The 24,215-nt window shown below is 46.5% G+C and overlaps 1 protein-coding gene across 1 annotated transcript in view; it reads left to right on the top strand.

Annotated features, from left to right (window-relative positions):
• Positions 1-24,215, top strand: part of LOC121584445 (cotranscriptional regulator FAM172A homolog) — a 281,345-nt gene that overhangs the window by 16,112 nt on the left and 241,018 nt on the right. The window contains exons 5-6 of the mRNA XM_041900328.2: positions 12,870-12,935; positions 14,052-14,243. Coding sequence (XP_041756262.2) covers positions 12,870-12,935; positions 14,052-14,243 — 258 coding nt within the window. The remainder of the gene's footprint in view (positions 1-12,869; positions 12,936-14,051; positions 14,244-24,215) is intronic.

Here is a 24,215-nt window from a genome sequence, read left to right as displayed (position 1 = left end):
TCTCCTTATCGCCTTAAGAGCGGTCAGCCGGACCAAGCATGACCGAAGTAATCAGACAGTGTGGGAGGTCTGGATACCCCCTCTCTCTATCCCTCTCTTCCTCTCTCCCTCTCTCTCTCTCTCCCCCTTTCCCTCCCTCTCTCTGAGGGCGGCCCTCCCTGTTAGTTTGTATAGGGTTTTTCCACCAGGGGAGTTTACAAACAGATGGACTTCCGGACACAGTGGTCTTCATTAAGGCCTTAACCAGGTGAGTGGTGAGAGGAGGGGGGCTGTAGAGAGATGAGGAGAGGGGTAGGAGAAGTGTTTAGATGGGGGGGCTATCGCTCGCCCACACAGTGAAAAGTGCTTGGTCAAGGCCAGTCGTCCTCCCTCCCTCCCTCCCTGGCTCCACCGACAACACACACGCTCCCTTGGATTACCTCTCTCTTTCCCCCCTCCGTCACCCCTCCCTCCCCCACAGACTGAACCCTCCTGTAAGGCCTTTCCTTCCTCTCTGCTCCTCCTGGGTCCTGGGGTGGGGGTGGGGGGGGGTTTAGGGGGGCACGTCACCACAACACTTCCCCTAAAACAAATCACACAGACCCCCAGAGAAAGGTATAAGGAAGGGTCAGCCCCAGTATCTTTAAGGCTGCCTGTCCCGACTGTTTCTGTTTAGAACCGCAGGCTGGCCTTGATAGAGTGGAGGCCTGGGGATGTGGGTTACCTGCTTTGAGAGACGTGGAGACATCATCTGAGTGATGTCACATGTCAACAGGGAGGTCAGGGATATATGCAGCTTCCTCCTCCTCATCTTCCACTCATCTGCCTCCCCATACTCAGCCACGCTGTCGCACAGCTGTTCCGTTAACACTCGTTTTGATACGTATGCCACATTGAGTAGTTTAAGTAATACTGGCAGTATTACCAAAGAGAAGTTAAATAAAGAGGCCTAGAAACTGCTTCTCCAGTAGAATGCCCTATTCATGCTTGTAGGCGATGTCATGGCGACATTATCTAGCACAGCTCATGCGCAGAAACATGGCATCGGATCTAATGGTCATGTCGCACCGAACTGGCCGTCAAATCAAAGGCACTTTCACAAGGTTTTAGTAATGACAGTTTAGCTACTGAAGACGTTGGCTCCAATCTAGGTTTTGCCTTTAGTTTTCAAGAAAATTAACCACTAAGGACACATTTTTTACTTCTCCCATTGATTTGCCAAACCCCAAAACCTGGTCTGGTCTGTCAAGTCTGCTTTGCGAGTCGTTCCCGTAAGTATTAGCCTGTTGGGCCTCTGGGTTTGAAAACGCTATGGTATTACACAATATTATGTTTCCCTCAGCCAAATGTCCCCAATCCCTGTCAGTGTGAGTGCACAGCGTCATCCTCAGCAGCACCAGCAGCCAGCCAGACCCAGACAGACAGAGCTCCAGGGAGAGAGAGCAAGACAGAACCACTTAGCACTCCTCCACTACCTGCAGGGCCAGGCCTTTCATTATGGGACTAATAACACAGTGTTAATGATGTGACAAAGTGGTGGATCCCATTCTGCTGATCGGCTGCAAAGACCGCGTTAGACAGGCTTTGGCTGAGGCCCACGCAGGAATGGTAGACATTTTCTCTTGCAGCTTTTCTTGTAGTGCTTGTGTGTGTGTGTGCGCGTCTTTGCCTTTGCTTGTGTGTGTGTGTGTGTGTGTGTGTGTGTGTGAGTTTGCCTGTGTGTGTGAGTGTGTGTGAGTTTGCCTGTGTGTGTGTGTGAGTCTCCTTCTCTCTCTCTTTCTCTCTCTCTCTCTCTCATCCGGGCCCGGAGTGATACTGATCTCAGAGCTGTGCTTCCTCATCTGACTACAATCAGCAAGCCCCTTTATCCTGACCCTAGGCCTGTCTGTTAACCTGAACAAAGCCCCATCAGTGTAGCCGCTGACTGACTAGTTCACACACACATACATAGATACACACACACAAAACAGCACTATGCTTCATACACGCTATAGCCTACATATGCGTGCACTCACATACACGTTCATTCTCTCAGTCCACTTCCCCCTCCCCACCTCCGTCATCCTTCTCTTTTTCCATAGCAGATAGTTCTCGGGCCACCTGAGGCGCTGAACAAATAATGTAGCACAAATGACATTTCCTGCAAGGCTTATTGATGTCATTAAACACCTGCATTTTGAACCTCGCAATCATTTTAGTCTTCATCAGGGAACCTGACATTTCAGTGAATTAGCTGACTCGGGGTGGCCTGTATCTCTTAGCGTTCAGAGCATTCCTCATCCAGCGGGTCAAATGGTAAGGTCCATCATCTCATTTCGTTTGTCCGCCGGCCTGTGATTGGCTACTCCCTCCTAATCATGGCATCATTTGTCCATAATGTGATTCTTTAGACACATAATCAGGTTAGCAATGAGTTTCAAGAGCATGTGGTTATTATGACTGGTATTAGCCTTTTTCCTCTGACTTTGGTTAGAGGAGACTGTGGGCTTTGAATACAGAAGCAACGCCAGGGTTGTGGGTTCGATTCCCACGGGGGGCCAGTATGAAAAAAATAAAAATAATGTATGCACTCACTAACTTTAAGTCGCTCTGGATAAGAGCGTCTGCTTTATGACTAAAATGTCAAATGTAAATGTCTTTGAACTTCAGAGAGTGGGCTTAACGTTGGACCAGCTAGTAACAAGCTTGTGTGTGCAGAGCGGGACCATAATTAAAATTAAAATAACGTCTTACCTGTAGTTAATAAATCCAATGAAACGATGATAACTATAGTATCCTTTGCCTAAACATTAGACTGTTACCATGGTTACTCCATGGATATCAGTCTGAAAGAAGTCGCTGTAAAAAAGACGCAATAGTCTCTACAAGCCAGAATGTTGAATAAAATGATATTTGAGGTGACTTTACCGGTTGTACTTTTGGCGGTAGGAGTTGTAGATGGGGTATCCACAGGAAAGTGTTGTTTACCCAACTTTTTGCGGCGCCGGTAGGTTCTGTCAGTCACTTGGCTCATTGCACGTGATGCACAATATGTAAACAATATCCGAACGTAGTCTACGGAAGCACGTTTCCTCGTAATCAGCTGGAAGTGTTGACCGTTCGGTCTGTGGTTCGGTTAGGCTCAGCCATATTGTGCAAGTGTTTGTCACGTGCGAATTGCATCAGTATTGAAAATTAAAACCGGAAGTATGAGCCAATATACAGACCAGCGTACTGAAAGTTGTGGTAAAACACTGCTCTGTGGATATCTTTTCTAAATTTTCGAACAGCCGAAGGACAAACCACATAGACAATTGGCAGAGCAAGTTTAAATGTAATTATATTCAACATTCTGGCTTCTAAGGAACATTTACACAATTTTGCACACAAATGTCTCATGCTGTATATACCAATTAATTGTGTATTACAGCATGATTCATCAGACTATAGTATCCTTAACTAGTATTGAAACGGTTAATCCATTCTTCTCTCCCTAATTTCTGAATCACGCTTGTAACGTCAGTAGGCTACTAGACTATGCTTCGGCTTCGGAGGGGCAGGTTGCCTAATGCCTAAACATGCACACACTGGCAAAGATGTTCAGCAGGCAGGCAGGCAGGCAGACACTGGAATCAGTTTCTGAATGACAGAGAGGGCTTTGCAAAGGCGCCTTGTCGCTTTTTTTGTGGGACTGAAAAAAAACGCCAGTAACGTAAAATAACATTATTAACCAGTTCCCATGCTTTTAAAATAAGGGAACAGTATAGATCACTTTCATTCCTGGTTCTGATTCTGTTCCTCTAAAAATGTAGTTACAGTGGGGAAAAAAAGTATTTAGTCAGCCACCAATTGTGCAGGTTCTCCCACTTAAAAAGATGAGAGAGACCTGTAATTTCACGTCAACTATGACAGACAAATTAAGAAAAAAAAATCCAGAAAATCACACTGTAGGATTTTTAATGAATTTATTTGCAAATTATGGTGGAAAATAAGTATTTGGTCACCTACAAACAAGCAAGATTTCTGGCTCTCACAGACCTGTAACTTCTTCTTTAAGAGGCTCCTCTGTCCTCCACTCGTTACCTGTATTAATAGCACCTGTTTGAACTTGTTATCAGTATAAAGACACCTGTCCACAACCTCAAACAGTCACACTCCAAACTCCACTATGGCCAAGACCAAAGAGCTGTCAAAGGACACCAGAAACAAAATTGTAGACCTGCACCAGGCTGGGAAGACTGAATCTGCAATAGGTGAGCAGCTTGGTTTGAAGAAATCAACTGTGGGAGCAATTATTAGGAAATGGAAGACATACAAGTCCACTGATAATCTCCCTCGATCTGGGGCTCCACGCAAGATCTCACCCCGTGGGGTCAAAATTATCACAAGAACGGTGAGCAAAAATCCCAGAACCACACAGGGGACCTAGTGAATGACCTGCATAGAGCTGGGACCAAAGTAACAAAGCCTACCATCAGTAACACACTACGCCGCCAGGACTCAAATCCTGCAGTTCCAGATGTGTCCCCCTGCTTAAGCCAGTACATATCCAGGCCCGTCTGAAGTTTGCTAGAGTGCATTTGGATGATCCAGAAGAGGATTGGGAGAATGTCATATGGTCAGATGAAACCAAAATATAACTTTTTGGTAAAAACTCAACTCGTCGTGTTTGGAGGACAAAGAATGCTGAGTTGCATCCAAAGAACACCATACCTACTGTGAAGCATGGGGGTGGAAACATCATGCTTTGGGGCTGTTTTTCTGCAAAGGGACCAGGACGACTGATCCGTGTAAAGGAAAGAATGAATGGGGCCATGTATCGTGAGATTTTGAGTGAAAACCTCCTTCCATCAGCAAGGGCATTGAAGATGAAACGTGGCTGGGTCTTTCAGCATGACAATGATCCCAAACACACTGCCCGGGCAACGAAGGAGTGGCTTCGTAAGAAGCATTTCAAGGTCCTGGGTGGCCTAGCCAGTCTCCAGATCTCAACCCCATAGAAAATCTTTGAGGGAGTTGAAAGTCCGTGTTGCCCAGCGACAGCCCCAAAACATCACTGCTCTAGAGGAGATCTGCATGGAGGAATGGGCCAAAATAGTGTGTGAAAACCTTGTGAAGACTTACAGAAAACGTTTGACCTGTGTCATTGCCAACAAAGGGTATATAACAAAGTATTGAGAAACTTTTGTTATTGACCAAATACTTATTTTCCACCATAATTTGCAAATAAATTCATAAAAAATCCTACAATGTGATTTTCTAGATTTTTTTTCTCATTTTGTCTGTCATAGTTGACGTGTACCTATGATAAAAATTAAAGGCCTCTCTCATCTTTTTAAGTGGGAGAACTTGCACAATTGGTGGCTGACTAAATACTTTTTTTCCCCACTGTATTTTCCAGTTTTCAGTTCTGTTCCCTGAACCAGTTCCAACCCCTGCTCTGTATGTTGTTTAGTATTATATCCCCTGACTATCACAGACCCAGTCCCTGCTATCATAGACTGGTAGCCTGGTCCCAGATCTGTTTGTGCTGTCATGTTTTGCATGGCAAGGAGTTGACATGATGGCACAAACAGATCTGGGACCCGGCTAATAGACTGGTCGTTTTGGTGTATGAACCAGGTGTACTATGTTTTAGTAGTATGTACTGATGGAGCATTCAGGCTTTCTAACCAGGTTGAAATATCTGGGCCGTGTGACAGTGTGAGGGCGTGCAGTCGCTCGGTCTGTGTGTTTGTGTGTGTTTGTGTGTGTTTGTGTGTGTGTGTGTGTGTGTGTGTGTGTGTGTGTGTGTGTGTGTGCGTGCATGCATGCGTGATTATGTCATCAGGCCAAGGGCTCGGACACGCTCTGCCTCCATGGTGCCCCCCTCACTGGCCCTGGTTTCCTGTGGGGCTGGCTGGCTCCAGAGAGTCCAGCTAACATAAACACAGAGGGGCCTCGCTCTGGATTGTCCAGCTGTCCCTGTGGTCACAGCAAACATGTCCCCTTGTCTGATGCCACAGACCTCAGCCACACCACGCCACACCACACAACCCTGTGCACCGCCATGCCATTCCATGCCAGGCTGGTCACGTTTAATAAATACCCCCAATAATACTCCCAGTAATAACCCCAATACCCCAAACCCCCCATTCTCATAGCTGAGGTCATCATAATCCACTACAAACACTCCAAAACACGACCGACAGAAAGTGTCCTCCTCTCTCATCCCTCGTCCTTCTCTCATCCACTTCCCCCAAAAACAACATCTCCACAAAAGCTCTTATGTTTTCAGCTGCCGAGAATCAAGAAGGAGAGGGAAGGGAAGGAGACAAATACAGTTGTTGATGTCATTGAACCATGAAACCGTTGGCCTGGGGTTAAACTTACTCTATACAAGTTCCTTAGTGCTGTGGCTGGGGGGAATGAACATACCTTACATCAACTCTGTACCACACACTCCCTTGGCTTCCATTCCCCCAACACCGGGCCTGCACTGAGCTCTTTGAGCTTGAAGAGCACAGCACAGCACAGCATGGCCAACTCCAGACACTTTAAATTATCTCACACATACAGTATAATCTGTCTGTCTAGGGGCCTAATAGTACTGCCTGTCTGTCTAGGTGCCGAATAGTACTGCCTGTCTAGGGGCCTAATAGTACTGCCTTCCTGTCTAGGGGCCTAATAGTACTGCCTGTCCATCTAGGGGCCTAATATTACTGCCTGTCTGTCTAGGGGCCTAATAGTACTGCCTGTCTAGGGGCCTAATAGTACTGCCTGTCTGTCTAGGGGCCTAATAGTACTGTCTGTCTAGGGGCCTAATAGTACTGCCTGTCTGTCTAGGGGCCTAATAGTACTGCCTGCCTGTCTAGGGGCCTAATAGTACTGTCTGTCTAGGGGCCTAATAGTACTGCCTGTCTGTCTAGGGGCCTAATAGTACTGTCTGTCTAGGGTCCTAATAGTACTGCCTGTCTGTCTAGGGGCCTAATAGTACTGCCTGCCTGTCTAGGGGCCTAATAGTACTGTCTGTCTAGGGGCCTAATAGTACTGCCTGCCTGTCTAGGGGCCTAATAGTACTGCCTGTCTGTCTAGGGGCCTAATAGTACTGCCTGCCTGTCTAGGGGCCTAATAGTACTGCCTGTCTGTCTAGTGGCCTAATAGTACTGCCTTCCTGTCTAGGGGCCTAATAGTACTGCCTGTCTGTCTAGGGGCCTAATAGTACTGCCTGCCTGTCTAGGGGCCTAATAGTACTGCCTGTCTGTCTAGGGGCCTAATAGTACTGCCTGTCTAGGGGCCTAATAGTACTGCCTGTCTGTCTAGGGTCCTAATAGTACTGCCTGTCTGTCTAGGGTCCTAATAGTACTGCCTGTCTGTCTAGGGTCCTAATAGTACTGCCTGTCTGTCTAGGTCCTAATAGTACTGCCTGTCTAGGGGCCCTAATAGTACTGCCTGTCTAGGGGCCTAATAATACTGCCTGTCTGTCTAGGGTCCTAATAGTACTGCCTGCCTGTCTAGGGTCCTAATAGTACTGCCTGTCTAGGGGCCTAATAGTACTGCCTGTCTAGGGGCCTAATAGTACTGCCTGTCTGTCTAGGGTCCTAATAGTACTGCCTGTCTGTCTAGGGTCCTAATATTACTGCCTGTCTAGGGGCCTAATAGTACTGCCTGTCTGTCTAGGGGCCTAATAGTACTGTCTGTCTAGGGTCCTAATAGTACTGCCTGTCTGTCTAGGGTCCTAATAGTACTGTCTGTCTAGGGTCCTAATAGTACTGCCTGTCTGTCTAGGGTCCTAATAGTACTGCTCTGTCTAGGGGCCTAATAGTACTGCCTGTCTGTCTAGGGGCCTAATAGTACTGCCTGTTTAGGGTCCTAATAGTACTGCCTGTCTAGGGTCCTAATAGTACTGCCTTTCTGTCTAGGGGCCTAATAGTACTGCCTGTCTGTCTAGGGTCCTAATAGTACTGCCTGTCTGTCTAGGGTCCTAATAGTACTGCCTGCCTGTCTAGGGGCCTAATAGTACTGTCTGTCTGTCTAGGGTCCTAATAGTACTGCCTGTCTGTCTAGGGGCCTAATAGTACTGTCTGTCTAGGGTCCTAATAGTACTGCCTGTCTGTCTAGGGGCCTAATAGTACTGCCTGTCTAGGGTCCTAATAGTACTGCCTGTCTGTCTAGGGTCCTAATAGTACTGCCTGTCTAGGGGCCTAATAGTACTGCCTGTGTCTAGGGGCCTAATAGTACTGCCTGTCTGTCTAGGGGCCTAATAGTACTGCCTGCCTGTCTAGGGGCCTAATAATACTGCCAGTCTGTCTAGTGGCCTAATAGTACTGCCTTCCTGTCTAGGGGCCTAATAGTACTGCCTGCCTGTCTAGGGGCCTAATAGTACTGCCTGCCTGTCTAGGGGCCTAATAGTACTGCCTGTCTGTCTAGGGGCCTAATAGTACTGCCTGTCTAGGGGCCTAATAGTACTGCCTGTCTGTCTAGGGTCCTAATAGTACTGCCTGTCTGTCTAGGGTCCTAATAGTACTGCCTGTCTGTCTAGGGGCCTAATAGTACTGCCTGTCTGTCTAGGGTCCTAATAGTACTGCCTGTCTAGGGGCCTAATAGTACTGCCTGTCTAGGGGCCTAATAATACTGCCTGTCTGTCTAGGGTCCTAATAGTACTGCCTGCCTGTCTAGGGTCCTAATAGTACTGCCTGTCTAGGGGCCTAATAGTACTGCCTGTCTAGGGGCCTAATAGTACTGCCTGTCTGTCTAGGGTCCTAATAGTACTGCCTGTCTGTCTAGGGTCCTAATATTACTGCCTGTCTAGGGGCCTAATAGTACTGCCTGTCTGTCTAGGGGCCTAATAGTACTGTCTGTCTAGGGTCCTAATAGTACTGCCTGTCTGTCTAGGGTCCTAATAGTACTGTCTGTCTAGGGTCCTAATAGTACTGCCTGTCTGTCTAGGGTCCTAATAGTACTGTCTGTCTAGGGGCCTAATAGTACTGCCTGTCTGTCTAGGGGCCTAATAGTACTGCCTGTTTAGGGTCCTAATAGTACTGCCTGTCTAGGGTCCTAATAGTACTGCCTTTCTGTCTAGGGGCCTAATAGTACTGCCTGTCTGTCTAGGGTCCTAATAGTACTGCCTGTCTGTCTAGGGTCCTAATAGTACTGCCTGCCTGTCTAGGGGCCTAATAGTACTGTCTGTCTGTCTAGGGTCCTAATAGTACTGCCTGTCTGTCTAGGGGCCTAATAGTACTGTCTGTCTAGGGTCCTAATAGTACTGCCTGTCTGTCTAGGCCTAATAGTACTGCCTGTCTAGGGTCCTAATAGTACTGCCTGTCTGTCTAGGGTCCTAATAGTACTGCCTGTCTAGGGGCCCTAATAGTACTGCCTGTGTCTAGGGGGCCCTAATAGTACTGCCTGTCTGTCTAGGGGCCTAATAGTACTGCCTGTCTGTCTAGGGTCCTAATAGTACTGCCTGTCTGTCTAGGGGGCCTAATAGTACTGCCTGTCTGTCTAGGGTCCTAATAGTACTTGCCTGTCTGTCTAGGGGCCTAATAGTACTGCCTGTCTGTCTAGGGTCCTAATAGTACTGCCTGTCTGTCTAGGGGGCCTAATCAGTACTGCCTGTCTGTCTAGGGGCCTAATAGTACTGCCTGTCTGTCTAGGGGCCTAATAGTACTGCCTGTCTGTCTAGGGTCCTAATAGTACTGCCTGTCTGTCTAGGGGGCCTAATAGTACTGCCTGTCTGTCTAGGGTTCTAATAGTTCTGCCTGTCTGTCTAGGGTCCTAATAGTACTGCCTGTCTGTCTAGGGGCCTAATAGTACTGCCTGTCTGTCTAGGGGCCTAATAGTACTGCCTGTCTGTCTAGGGTCCTAATAGTACTGCCTGTCTGTCTAGGGTCCTAATAGTACTGCCTGTCTGTCTAGGGTCCTAATAGTACTGCCTGTCTGTCTAGGGTCCTAATAGTACTGCCTGTCTGTCTAGGGTCCTAATAGTACTGCCTGTCTGTCTAGGGTCCTAATAGTACTGCCTGTCTGTCTAGGGTCCTAATAGTACTGTCTGTCTAGGGGCCTAATAGTACTGCCTGTCTGTCTAGGGGCCTAATAGTACTGCCTGTCTAGGGTCCTAATAGTACTGCCTGTCTAGGGTCCTAATAGTACTGCCTGTCTGTCTAGGGTCCTAATAGTACTGCCTGTCTGTCTAGGGTCCTAATAGTACTGCCTGTCTAGGGGCCTAATAGTACTGCCTGTGTCTAGGGTCCTAATAGTACTGCCTGTCTGTCTAGGGGCCTAATAGTACTGCCTGTCTGTCTAGGGTCCTAATAGTACTGCCTGTCTGTCTAGGGGCCTAATAGTACTGCCTGTCTGTCTAGGGTCCTAATAGTACTGCCTGTCTGTCTAGGGGCCTAATAGTACTGCCTGTCTGTCTAGGGGCCTAATAGTACTGCCTGTCTCTCTAGGGGCCTAATAGTACTGCCTGTCTGTCTAGGGTCCTAATAGTACTGCCTGTCTGTCTAGGGGCCTAATAGTACTGCCTGTCTGTCTAGGGGCCTAATAGTACTGCCTGTCTGTCTAGGGTCCTAATAGTTCTGCCTGTCTGTCTAGGGTCCTAATAGTACTGCCTGTCTGTCTAGGGGCCTAATAGTACTGCCTGTCTGTCTAGGGGCCTAATAGTACTGCCTGTCTGTCTAGGGTCCTAATAGTACTGCCTGTCTGTCTAGGGTCCTAATAGTACTGCCTGTCTGTCTAGGGTCCTAATAGTACTGCCTGTCTGTCTAGGGTCCTAATAGTACTGCCTATCTGTCTAGGGTCCTAATAGTACTGCCTGTCTGTCTAGGGTCCTAATAGTACTGTCTGTCTAGGGGCCTAATAGTACTGCCTGTCTGTCTAGGGGCCTAATAGTACTGCCTGTCTAGGGTCCTAATAGTACTGCCTTTCTGTCTAGGGTCCTAATAGTACTGTCTGTCTAGGGGCCTAATAGTACTGCCTGTCTGTCTAGGGTCCTAATAGTACTGCCTGTCTGTCTAGGGTCCTAATAGTACTGCCTGTCTAGGGGCCTAATAGTACTGCCTGTGTCTAGGGGCCTAATAGTACTGCCTGTCTGTCTAGGGGCCTAATAGTACTGCCTGTCTGTCTAGGGTCCTAATAGTACTGCTTGTCTGTCTAGGGGCCTAATAGTACTGCCTGTCTGTCTAGGGTCCTAATAGTACTGCCTGTCTGTCTAGGGGCCTAATAGTACTGCCTGTCTGTCTAGGGGCCTAATAGTACTGCCTGTCTGTCTAGGGGCCTAATAGTACTGCCTGTCTGTCTAGGGTCCTAATAGTACTGCCTGTCTGTCTAGGGGCCTAATAGTACTGCCTGTCTGTCTAGGGGCCTAATAGTACTGCCTGTCTGTCTAGGGTCCTAATAGTTCTGCCTGTCTGTCTAGGGTCCTAATAGTACTGCCTGTCTGTCTAGGGGCCTAATAGTACTGCCTGTCTGTCTAGGGGCCTAATAGTACTGCCTGTCTGTCTAGGGTCCTAATAGTACTGCCTGTCTGTCTAGGGTCCTAATAGTACTGCCTGTCTGTCTAGGGTCCTAATAGTACTGCCTGTCTGTCTAGGGGCCTAATAGTACTGCCTGTCTGTCTAGGGGCCTAATAGTACTGCCTGTCTGTCTAGGGGCCTAATAGTACTGCCTGTCTGTCTAGGGGCCTAATAGTACTGCCTGTCTGTCTAGGGTCCTAATAGTACTGCCTGTCTGTCTAGGGTCCTAATAGTACTGCCTGTCTGTCTAGGGTCCTAATAGTACTGCCTGTCTAGGGGCCTAATAGTACTGCCTGTCTGTCTAGGGGCCTAATAGTACTGCCTGTCTGTCTAGGGTCCTAATAGTACTGCCTGTCTGTCTAGGGGCCTAATAGTACTGCCTGTCTGTCTAGGGGCCTAATAGTACTGCCTGTCTGTCTAGGGTCCTAATGTACTGCCTGTCTGTCTAGGGTCCTAATAGTACTGCCTGTCTGTCTAGGGTCCTAATAGTACTGCCTGTCTGTCTAGGGTCCTAATAGTACTGCCTGTCTGTCTAGGGTCCTAATAGTACTGCCTGTCTGTCTAGGGTCCTAATAGTACTGCCTGTCTGTCTAGGGTCCTAATAGTACTGCCTGTCTGTCTAGGGGCCTAATAGTACTGCCTGTCTGTCTAGGGGCCTAATAGTACTGCCTGTCTGTCTAGGGTCCTAATAGTACTGCCTGTCTGTCTAGGGTCCTAATAGTACTGCCTGTCTGTCTAGGGTCCTAATAGTACTGCCTGTCTGTCTAGGGTCCTAATAGTACTGCCTGTCTAGGGTCCTAATAGTACTGCCTGTCTGTCTAGGGTCCTAATAGTACTGCCTGTCTGTCTAGGGTCCTAATAGTACTGCCTGTCTGTCTAGGGTCCTAATAGTACTGCCTGCCTGTCTAGGGGCCTAATAGTACTGCCTGTCTGTCTAGGGTCCTAATAGTACTGCCTGTCTGTCTAGGGTCCTAATAGTACTGCCTGTCTGTCTAGGGTCCTAATAGTACTGCCTGTCTGTCTAGGGTCCTAATAGTACTGCCTGTCTGTCTAGGGTCCTAATAGTACTGCCTGTCTGTCTAGGGTCCTAATAGTACTGCCTGTCTGTCTAGGGTCCTAATAGTACTGCCTGTCTGTCTAGGGTCCTAATAGTACTGCCTGTCTGTCTAGGGGCCTAATAGTACTGTCTGTCTAGGGTCCTAATAGTACTGCCTGTCTGTCTAGGGTCCTAACACTGTATATACGAACAAAAAGTCCATTATTCTTTACTCATAGGCTACATGCTATTCTTCATTGTTGTGTTGCTGTATAGGGATTTGTAACTGACATCAACATGAGATGTAACTCACACTGTATCATTGGTGTGTTTGCAGTGTAGTTAGTTGCAAATAAAGATGTTTGTTTTTGTTTGTCTTTCAGATCATCACACAGTATGTTTACGAACTGTTGGAGAAGAAGTGCAATATGACGAAAGCGATCTTGCCAGTAAGTATCGCAAGGGGAAAACGAGGCATTTAATTCATGCCCTTGAAGATTATAGGGGGTATTAATGTGAAAATTGACGTAAATGCAACGGCTTCTGACAATGATTATGATATTAGGTGTCCCGCGAAAACCAGGATTGGAGAGGGGCGAATAAGCTTTTCCAGCTCTCTCTCTTTGTCCAAAAATGTCTCCTCAACAAATTAACTGTATTGTGACACACCATCTCAGAGTCAGAAAATCTGTTGCTTAATCTGTTTTGCATTCAAATGCACTCAATGGGACTTTATTTGCTGTCAGGAGTGTTTTCTAATGCGTTCTAGTGTATTCTAGTGTATTCTTGTTCTGTGCCTCTGCTCATCCCAACATTCAACATATGCTTGAATAGTCTGTTGCCTTTCTTTTGAAGGAAAATGGGTATGTCCTTTTTTAGCTTGGATCATTTTTCTAGCTCTGGTGGATTTTAGGAGCTGTGTTGTCCTGGTGCAGGGAGTAGCTGTAACAGCACTAACAATGTGTATAAATCACCTCGCTAACCCAGGACCCAGTTTTATTACACCCAGTTTTTACTTTTCAACTTTTATCTGCCTGCACTATTTATCTCTTTATTCACATGGAAAATTGCTCTGTTCTTGTGTGTGTGTGTGTGTGTGTGTGTGTGTGTGTAGTGTTGGGTCCGTCCACCTGCGTCGAGTTTAACTTGTGACCACAGATCTGAAACGGATTAACCAGGGCCAAGTATAGAAGGAGGGAACGAGAGAAAGAAAGAGGAGAAAGGCTAAGATCTCTCCCCCTTACTTTTCTTTGTCTGCTTGGATTCAGTTCTTGTAGTTGCCACCCATGGTTTTTATGGACAGTGTGTGTCTCCTTAGAGATTCCTCTGGCATACTGGGGACCACATCCATCCAAGGGGTGGAGGGCGGTCAAGGACACGCGCGTGCGCACACATTTCTGAAAGACTTATTTGTTACTCTGGAGTATGTCAGACTTCCTATGAAAAACAGTGTGAACAGAGCAAGGCTTAGTCCCAAGTACTGTACTTCTTCTAAAAATAATTTCCATATATTTTGTTTAAAATTACACTGCTAATGAAAAGACGATACTGTGTGATGTGACCAGGTGGATGTGACAGAGGAGGAGCCCCGGAGTTTCATCTACCTGAGTGCTGATGCCATGTCCAACCCTGCCAAGCTGCTGGTGCTCATCCAGGGGGGCGGGGTGGTCCGGGCCGGCCAGTGGGCACGACGCCTCATCATCAACCAAGACCTGGACTCAGGAACACAGATCCCCTTCATCACCCGCGCCAAGGAGGTAGGGGCCCTACACCGCCCAGGGGCCACTGGGGCTGCCCAGCCAGGGTTACAGGGGTGGGAGGGTGGCAGGGTGGTTGGGGTTACCATGGCGATGCCATGGGATGGCTCTGCAGGTTGTGTTTATGTATGGGTCTTGCTTGTCTTTATGAATGGCAGTGTGGCATTGTTACCTATTGTAGCCTGGTTGGTTAGGGTAACTATGGTATCCTGGTTGGTTAGGGTTGTGTTAGTTAGTTGTTACCTGTGGTAGCCTGGTTGGTTAGGGTTGTGTTAGGGTGTTGTTACCTATGGTATCCTGGTTAGTTAGGGTTGTGTTAGGGTGTTGTTAACTATGGTATCCTGGTTGGTTAGGGTTGTGTTAGGGTGTTGTTACCTGTGGTAGCCTGGTTGGTTAGGGTTGTGTTAGGGTGTTGTTAACTATGGTAGCCTGGTTGGTTAGGGTTGTGTTAGTTAGTTGTTACCTGTGGTAGCCTGGTTGGTTAGGGTTGTGTTAGGGTGTTGTTACCTATGGTAGCCTGGTTGGTTAGGGTTGTGTTATGGTGTTGTTACCTATGGTATACTGGTTGGTTAGGGTTGTGTTGGGGTGTTGTTAACTATGGTATACTGGTTGGTTAGGGTTGTGTTAGTTAGTTGTTACCTTTGGTAGCCTGGTTGGTTAGGGTTGTGTTAGGATGTTGTTAACTATGGTAGCCTGGTTGGTTAGGGTTGTGTTAGTTAGTTGTTACCTATGGTATACTGGTTGGTTAGGGTTGTGTTAGGGTGTTGTTACCTATGGTAGCCTGGTTGGTTAGGGTTGTGTTATGGTGTTGTTACCTATGGTATACTGGTTGGTTAGGGTTGTGTTGGGGTGTTGTTAACTATGGTATACTGGTTGGTTAGGGTTGTGTTAGGGTGTTGTTACCTATGGTAGCCTGGTTGGTTAGGGTTGTGTTAGGGTGTTGTTAGCTATGGTTGCCTGGTTGGTTAGTGTTGTATTAGAGAGTAGTTACCTATGGTATCCTGGTTGGTTAGGGTTGTGTTAGGGTGTTGTTAGCTATGGTAGCCTGGTTGGTTAGTGTTATGTTAGGGTGTTGTTACCTATGGTAACCTGGTTAGGGTTGTGCCAACAAAGCTGTCCTGTACTGTAGGTTGCGGTGTGAGTGTGAGTGTGTGTGTGAGTGAGTGTGTGTGTGAGTTTGTACGTGCGTGTGTGTGTGCGCGACATTTTGATTGTAATTCTGTGTTGTTTTTGTGCTGTATGTCTTTGTTGCTTTATGATTTCTGTGTCGAATATGACAGCATTATAAAACTGTTATTGTGAGAATATGTAGGCTTATAACCTATTTCTGTGCATCTTTCTCTCTCTCTCAGACCTGGTTGGTTATGCTTGTGTCTACAAAGTTGTTCTGTACACTCTCACCCCCTCTTTCTTGGAGATTCTTGCAAGGCATTCCAGCTGTGCACCCCTTCAGGAGTGTGCTCCCCGGAGATACCCAGGGTTTGGGAGTAGGGGGCGGGGTGGAAGCAGTATGTTGTTGTTATGATATAAGGTAGTGGAAAAAGGTCTTTAGGAGTCAACCATGCCTAAGAGGCTGGGGAAGCTTTGAGAACACCTTGACTCTCTCCTTTCACTCACTTCTCTCTACCACAGAAGAGGTATCCTATTGTTTTGTTAGCTGTCTCCCCAATAAAGAAACCTGTTTTTGGCTGGTACATTCCTCCATAGACTCCCATTCATAATGTGGAAACCCAGGTGGAGTTCCAGCATTGGCTGTGATACCAATGTAGTGTGAAGTGTAATTTAGATTCTAATTTCTTCTCTCCGTGCCCTTGTGTATGGCAGGTCTGCGTTAGCGCGCCGGAAGCCCCACTCTCCACACTCTTATTTCCTGCCTCGTATCAGTGCTCATTTGTCAACCTGGCCTAGCTTACCTGCCTAATTTCATCGGCCCGCTGTTCAAATTGACTCTCTCTCTCCTTCTAAATGTCATAAAAACTTGCACGGCTGTGTCTGGCGGCTAAGTCCTTTTTCCGGCGCGACCGGAGCAGAAATGTGTGGAAAATGTATGTTTGTGTGTGTGTGTTACAGTACGAATGGTTATTATTACATTTGCCGGGAGAGTTGCGTTCCTCAGATGCAAAGTGACAGGCGAGATATAGAGAACGCTGTGTGTAGCCGTGTCCATTCATCATGGTAAAACAAAGAGCCGTATCCTTATGCCTTGACACATCCCCATCATGGCATTTACAGGAAGTCCTTCCACTCTGGCTTTACACTGGGATTGAGCTGGATGCCTAGATAGTAGTAGCTGCTGCTGTTGGACCTCCGGATGAAGACATGCAGGCAGACATGCAGGCAGACAGACATGCAGGCAGACATGCAGGCAGACATGCAGGCAGACATGCAGGCAGACAGACAGGCAGGCAGGCAGGCAGGCAGGCAGGCAGGCAGACAGACAGACAGACATGCAGACAGACATGCAGACAGACATGCAGACAGACAGACAGACAGACAGACAGACAGACAGACAGACAGACAGACAGACAGACAGACAGACAGACAGACAGACAGACAGGCAGGCAGGCAGGCAGTCAGGCAGGCATACAGGCATCTCAGTCTCTTCTTATCTCAGGTGGGCTGATGTATCACACAGACTGCCAGGAGATCAAGTAGAACCTCTTCACACTGCATTTTCATCATGTCCTCCTCTCCTCCACTCTCCTCCACTCTCCTCTCATTTTCCCTCCTTCCTGTCTGGCCACTTGTCTGGAAGGCTGCTCTCCTCTGTTGGAGCTGTACAGCCACAGAGTGCTGCTGTAGTGTGTACAGGATATTGAACAGCAGAGTGTGTACTGTCTGAGGAGAAGAGCTAAGGCTAAAGTGTACATAGAACTCATTTAGGGGCTTAGATGTTCCCTCTCCTTAGGCAGCCATGACAGGGACATAATGGGATTAGGCTATAATAAACTGTTTTACTGCTACTATTATGTATTTTGCCTACAAAGGCAATTCAGTGCAGATTTGCATGGTGGGAGAGAAATAATTCATTTCACCCCCCTTAAAAATCCCCCCCCACCTCCGCCTGTGTTACCCCTGTTGGCCCTTCCTATGTTCACTAGGAGATGCAGAGGATCTGGCCAGTCTGAGCCCAGCAGCCAACACTCTGATGGAAACAAAGGGAGGAGCCCTTAGCCATTCAACACGCACACACCACACACGCACACACCACGCACATGCTGCCGTATCGCTGGCAGAGGGGGGAATTCACACCATGTACGTGTCAGCGGTGAAAACTCACTCTTCATTCCTCTCCAACCTCCTTTGAAGACACACTTAGGCTCTGCCTCCTGTCCAATGGGATCTGTTCTGGCAGCCGGGGATTGTCGGAAAATGAACTGATTGAGCTGGTTATTCAGACGCCAGACGCCCTCCTCCCCCTGACTGGGTGAATCTGAGGGCAACCAGCCCTCTCCACCTTCCCTACTCAAAACACACTAATGTCTGTGACGCCAACCTATAGGCTATATCAGTAGCCACAGTGATAACCAAGGTAACTGTAGCTTACACCATGATAATAAGTATGCTCGTCTATGACAAGCTATCACACTATCCCCAAGACTATGACAACTAAATAAGCATTGCCCAGAGTGTATGGTGTCCAAAACACTACACCTACTTATGACAACTATACCTACCCATTTATGACTGCTGAACAGGCTATGCCAGTGCCTTTGCAAAGATATTTTATGCATGAGTACACTATGCAATACTCACACACGCTCCAGTCACACCACCCTCCCTCACACTCTGCACAGTTGTTGCAGGTGGTGTGGAAGTGGTGCTATTCCTAGAGCCTGGCTGTAAAGTGACAGGCGAGGGGAGCCCACTCCAGGCGAGGGGAGCCCACTCCAGGCGAGGGGAGCCCACTCCAGGCGAGGCAGAGTGGGGAGGGGAGAGGAGGGAGGTTGTCGGCTGACAGCTCCACTGCAGGGAGAGGCCCTCTTAATGACAGCTTATTCCTTCATGATTTCAATTGTTGACAGTGGACAGGTCTGCTTGTTGCATCATGGCAGCTGTGTCATTACCTTCTGGCCCTATCAAGCCTGCTTTTTGAGACTGGGAGGGAGAGTGAAAGAAAGAAAGAAAGAAAGAAAGAAAGAAAGAAAGAAAGAAAGAAAGAAAGAAAGAAAGAAAGAAAGAAAGAAAGAAAGAAAGAAAGAAAGAAAGAAAGAAAGAAAGAAAGAAAGAAAGAAAGAAAGAAAGAAAGAAAGAAAGAAAGAAAGAAAGAAAGAAGACAACCGAGAGAGGGGGAGAGTGGAGCGGGAGAATGAGAGAAAGAGAGAATAGGGTGGGTAGTATGTGGGCAGGATGTGTAATGGGACCCATCTCGTCCAAAAAGTTGACTCAAGTTTGCCAAAAAGCACCTGGATGATCATCAAGACTCTTGGAAGAACGTTCTATGGACAGATGATTCAAAAGTATAACTTTTTGGACGACATGGTTCCAGTAATGCCTGCCGAAAACCAAACACTGCATTCCACAGTAAGAACATCATACCAAAGGTCAAGCATGGTGGTGGTGGTGTGATGGTTTGGGGATGCTTTGCTGCCTCAGGACCTGGACGACTTGCCTTAATAGAAGGAACCATGAATTCTGCTCCGTATCAGAGAATTCTACAGGAGAATGTCAGACCATCCGTCTGTGAGCTGAAGCTGAAGCGCAGCTGGGTCATGCAGCAAGACAATGATCCAAAACACACAATCAAGTCTACATGAAAATAGCTAAAAGGCAACAAATTGGAAGTTTTGGAATGGCCTAGTCAAAGTCCAGACCTAATCCCAATTGAGATGTTGTGGCAGGACTTGAAACGAGCAGTTCATGCTTGAAAACCCACACGTCACTGAGTTAAAGCAGTCCTGCATGGAAGAGTGGGCCAAAATTCCTCCACAGTGACGTGAGAGACTGATCAACAACTACAGGAAGCATTTGGTTGGAGTCATTGCAGCTAAAGGTGGCACAACCAGTTATTGAGTGTAAGGGGTCAATTCCTTTTCCACACAGGGGAATTGGGTGTTGCGTAACTTTGTTTATGAAATAAATATGCAATTGTTGTGTTATTTGTTCACTTATGTTCCCTTTATCTAATATTAGGTTTTGGTTGAAGATCTGATAACATTCAGTATCACAAATATGCAAAGGTAGAGAAAATATATATATGTAAATGTGTGTGTATATATTTATATATATATGTATATGTATATGTGTGTATATATATGTGTATATATATGTGTGTATATATATATATATATATATATATATATATATATATATATATTATATAATATATAATAATATAATATAATATAATATATAATATGCCAATTAGCAGACGCTTTTATCCAAAGCGACTTACAGTCATGCGTGCATACATTTTTTTTTGTGTATGGGTGGTCCCGGGGATCGAACCCACTACCTTGGCGTTACAAGCGCCGTGCTCTACCAGCTGAGCTACAGAGGACCACGTGTGTATATATGTATATATATATATATATATATATATTGTGTATATATATATGTATATATATATATGTATATGTATATATACAGTGGGGAGAACAAGTATTTGATACACTACCGATTTTGCAGGTTTTCCTACTTACAAAGCATGTAGAGGTCTGTAATTTTTTATCATAGGTACACTTCAACTGTGAGAGATGGAATCTAAAACAAAAATCTAGAAAATCACATTGTATGATTTTTAAGTAATTAATTTGCATTTTATTGCATGATATAAGTATTTGATACATCAGAAAAGCAGAACTTAATATTTGGTACAGAAACCTTTGTTTGCAATTACAGAGATCATACGTTTCCTGTAGGTCTTGACCAGGTTTGCACACACTGTAGCAGGGATTTTGGCCCACCTTCTCCAGATCCTTCAGGTTTCGGGACTGTCGCTGGGCAATACGGACTTTCAGCTCCCTCCAAAGATTGTCTATTGGGTTCAGGTCTGGAGACTGGCTAGGCCACTCCAGGACCTTGAGATGCTTCTTACGGAGCCACTCCTTAGTTGCCCTGGCTGTGTGTTTTGGGTCGTTGTCATGCTGGAAGACCCAGCCACGACCCATCTTCAATGCTCTTACTGAGGGAAGGAGGTTGTTGGCCAAGATCTCGCGATACATGGCCCCATCCATCCTCCCCTCAATACGGTGCAGTCGTCCTGTCCCCTTTGCAGAAAAGCATCCCCAAAGAATTATGTTTCCACCTCCATGCTTCACGGTTGGGATGGTGTTCTTGGGGTTGTACTCATCCTTCTTCTTCCTCCAAACACGGCGAGTGGAGTTTAGACCAAAAAGCTCTATTTTTTGTCTCATCAGACCACATGACCTTCTCCCCATTCCTCCTCTGGATCATCCAGATGGTCATTGGCAAACTTCAGACGGGCCTGGACATGCGCTGGCTTGAGCAGGGTGACCTTGCGTGCGCTGCAGGATTTTAATCCATGACGGCGTAGTGTGTTACTAATGGTTTTCTTTGAGACTGTGGTCCCAGCTCTCTTCAGGTCATTGACCAGGTCCTGCCGTGTAGTTCTGGGCTGATCCCTCACCTTCCTCATGATCATTGATGCCCCACGAGGTGAGATCTTGCATGGAGCCCCAGACCGAGGGTGATTGACCGTCATCTTGAACTTCTTCCATTTTCTAGTAATTGCGCCAACAGTTGTTGCCTTCTCACCAAGCTGCTTGCCTATTGTCCTGTAGCCCATCCCAGCCTTGTGCAGGTCTACAATTTTATCCCGGATGTCCTTACACAGCTCTCTGGTATTGGCCATTGTGGAGAGGTTGGAGTCTGTTTGATTGAGTGTGTGGACAGGTGTCTTTTATACAGGTAACAAGTTCAAACAGGTGCAGTTAATACAGGTAATGAGTGGAGAACAGGAGGGCTTCTTAAAGAAAAACTAACAGGTCTGTGAGAGCCGGAATTCTTACTGGTTGGTAGGTGATCAAATACTTATGTCATGCAATAAAATGCAAATTAATTACTTAAAAATCATACAATGTGATTTTCTGGATTTTTGTTTTAGATTCCATCTCTCACAGTTGAAGTGTACCTATGATAAAAATTACAGACCTCTACATGCTTTGTAAGTAGGAAAACCTGCAAAATCGGCAGTGTATCAAATACTTGTTCTCCCCACTGTATATACAGATGAAATGACAGAGTGAAAAGAAGGAAGCATGTACAGAATAAAAATATTCCAAAACATGCATCCTGTTTGCAATTTTTCTTCCACAAATGTTTTTTCCACTTTGACATTACAGAATATTTTGTGTAGATAGGTTGACAAAAAATGGCAATTAAATCCATTTTAATCCCACTTTGTAACACAACAAAATGTGGAAAAAGTCTAGGGGTGTGAATGCTTTCTGAAGGCCCTGTAGCTAATTATTAGCCCAGCAGGGTAAATGCAGATTAGCAACCCGAGGCTTCAGCCTATGTATTTATAGCCACTATGTCAGTTTGGCTACAGGTGGTAATGCTTATTGCTAATAACATACAGTGCCTGATAAAATGGACCATGCATAGGCTATATGCATGGTCCAATATGTAAACTTTTTTTTTACCAATATGTTTTTGGGCTTATTTCCGGCAACCTTTTCCCCCCCACTGCTGCACATTTTTCCAGAGGAAACACTGGATGGATGGATGGATGGATAGATGGATGGATAAGTGGATGGACGGACAGATGGATAGATGGATGGATGGACAGATGGATGGATGGATAAGTGGATGGATGGACAGATGGATGGATGGATGGATGGACGGACAGATGGATAGATGGATGGATGGATAAGTGGTTAAATGGTTGGATTGATGATGCTCCTCTCCTCTGGCTTTTGGAGAGCAGGAGTGAGTGAAAAATTTTGACAGCAGCCTTACATACACTGAGTATAGCAACCATTAGAACACCCCCCTTTTGCCCTCAGAACAGCCTCAATTCGCCGGGGCATGGGACTCTACAAGGTGTCAAAGCGTTCCACAGGGATGCTGGCCCATGTTGACTCCAATGCTTCCCACAGTTGTGTCAAGTTGGCTGGATGTCCTTTGGGTGGTGGACCATTCTTGATACACACAGGAAACTGTTGAACATGAAAAACCCAGCAGCATTGCAGTTCTTGACACAAAGCGGTGCGCCTGGCACCTACTACCATACCCCGTTCAAAGGCTCTTTTGTCTTTCCCATTCACCCTCTGAATTGCACACATACACAATCCATGTCTTAATTGTCTCAAAGCTTAAAACTCCTTCTTTAACCTGTCCCCTCCCCTTCATCTACACTGATTGAAGTGGATTTAACAAGTGACGTCAATAAGGGATCTTAGCTTTCACCTGGATTCACCTGGTCAGTCTGTCTACGAAAGAGCAGATGTTCTTAATGTTTTGTATACTCAGTGTATATATACAGTAACTCTGCTGCAGCTTCAACTATGCCTCTCTCACACACTTTTTTAATCCTCACACATTCCCTCTCTCAATCCATCTTTTCTCCACATATTTGCTTTGTTTTCTGTCTGTTTGCTTTTGAATGTTTATTTGACCCCCCACCTCTAGCCCCGGTCCCCTTAGCAATGCCCCCCCTTCCTCCCTGCAGTGCACCCCCTTTAAGTCAACCCCTCACTCCCCACTGCCGCACACACACACACACACACACACACACACACAGTAAGAAAGAAAAAGCCTGAAAAAAACAAGCAACTGCATTGCATAAAAAATTAAGTATTTAATAAAAAATAAGATCTATACCCCAGACCCCCTCCTTCCTCCTCTCCTCCTCCTCCTCCCATCCTCCTCCTCCTTGCTCTTGTTAGTCAGTTAGGCTCGGCACTAGAGACTTGCTGGAAAGAAGGAGGGGGTGTGGTGTTTTCAAAAGTGTGTCAAAAGCCTTGGGGTTTATATCTGCCCAGAATTTCAATGGGAGGCTGAAAGGGGGCAGGGAAGCGGGGCGAACTCAAACACAGGAATCTTGTTTAATTTCTGTCATGTTGCTCTTTTTTTTTTAGCAGGATTGATGTCTTTTTCAAAATCCGCTTCTCTGCTCTGTCGCTTTGTGGTACTGTATACCGGCAGGCCTCTCTCTCTTCTACTATCCCTCCTCCCCATTACTTGTGTGTAAATGTTAGGAAGTTTTTTTCCTCATGGTGGATACTGGTCTTTGGGGGTTAGGTTATGATGTGTGTGCGTGTACGAGTAGGGCTTGTGGGGGTCTGGGAGGGTAGCATCAACAGGTAGGCTGTGTGTGTAGAGGTCAGAGGATGGGCTGGTCTGAGCTGGTAATTGAGGTCCTGCATGGGGCCCATATCTCCAGGTGGAGGTGCAGCGTTCCCTGCAGTTAAAATCAATGCACTTGACACCTTCAAAGGCAGCGTAGTAGACTGGGACTTGCTCTGGGGTTAAACCTATTTTAAATAGCCTCCCGCGGGACGGCAGCTGTCAACAAAACCCAATAATTACCAGCCTGGGAAGAGCTCGCCTGCAATCGCCAAATAAAACATTTATCAGAGGGAAAACATTAGTGTGTGTGGTCGTATTGCCTGTCTTAACAGTGCTGCTGTGAATCTCTCTCATCACAGGGTCCTCCGCCCCTCCCTCCCTCCCCCCACCCCTCCCTCCCTCCCGCCTCTGACTCCTGTGTTTCTGCATGAACAATGGAACGCCATGCTCCGTGTAAAAACATGTATTTGCATATTGTTAAGCGTGTGTGTGTGTTTTGAAGTTGATTGTTTTTTTCCGGCCTTAGATGGCTGTGTGTGTGTGTGTGTGTGTGTGTGTGTGTGTGTTCCTCAGGCTTCCTGTCTTCTTTAGGAAAACAAACCAAATATGATTTCTGAAGACACAGACGAGGAATGAGAATAAACAGTGTTTTTTTTAACCAGTACTGAAACACAGACATGCGCACACACACACACACACATACACACGAACACACGA

This window comes from Coregonus clupeaformis, chromosome 16 (genome assembly GCF_020615455.1).
Source record: "Coregonus clupeaformis isolate EN_2021a chromosome 16, ASM2061545v1, whole genome shotgun sequence".
Lineage (NCBI taxonomy): Eukaryota > Metazoa > Chordata > Actinopteri > Salmoniformes > Salmonidae > Coregonus > Coregonus clupeaformis.
The sequence above is the reverse complement of the archived record's forward strand: the minus strand, read 5'-3'. Positions and strand labels throughout refer to the sequence as shown.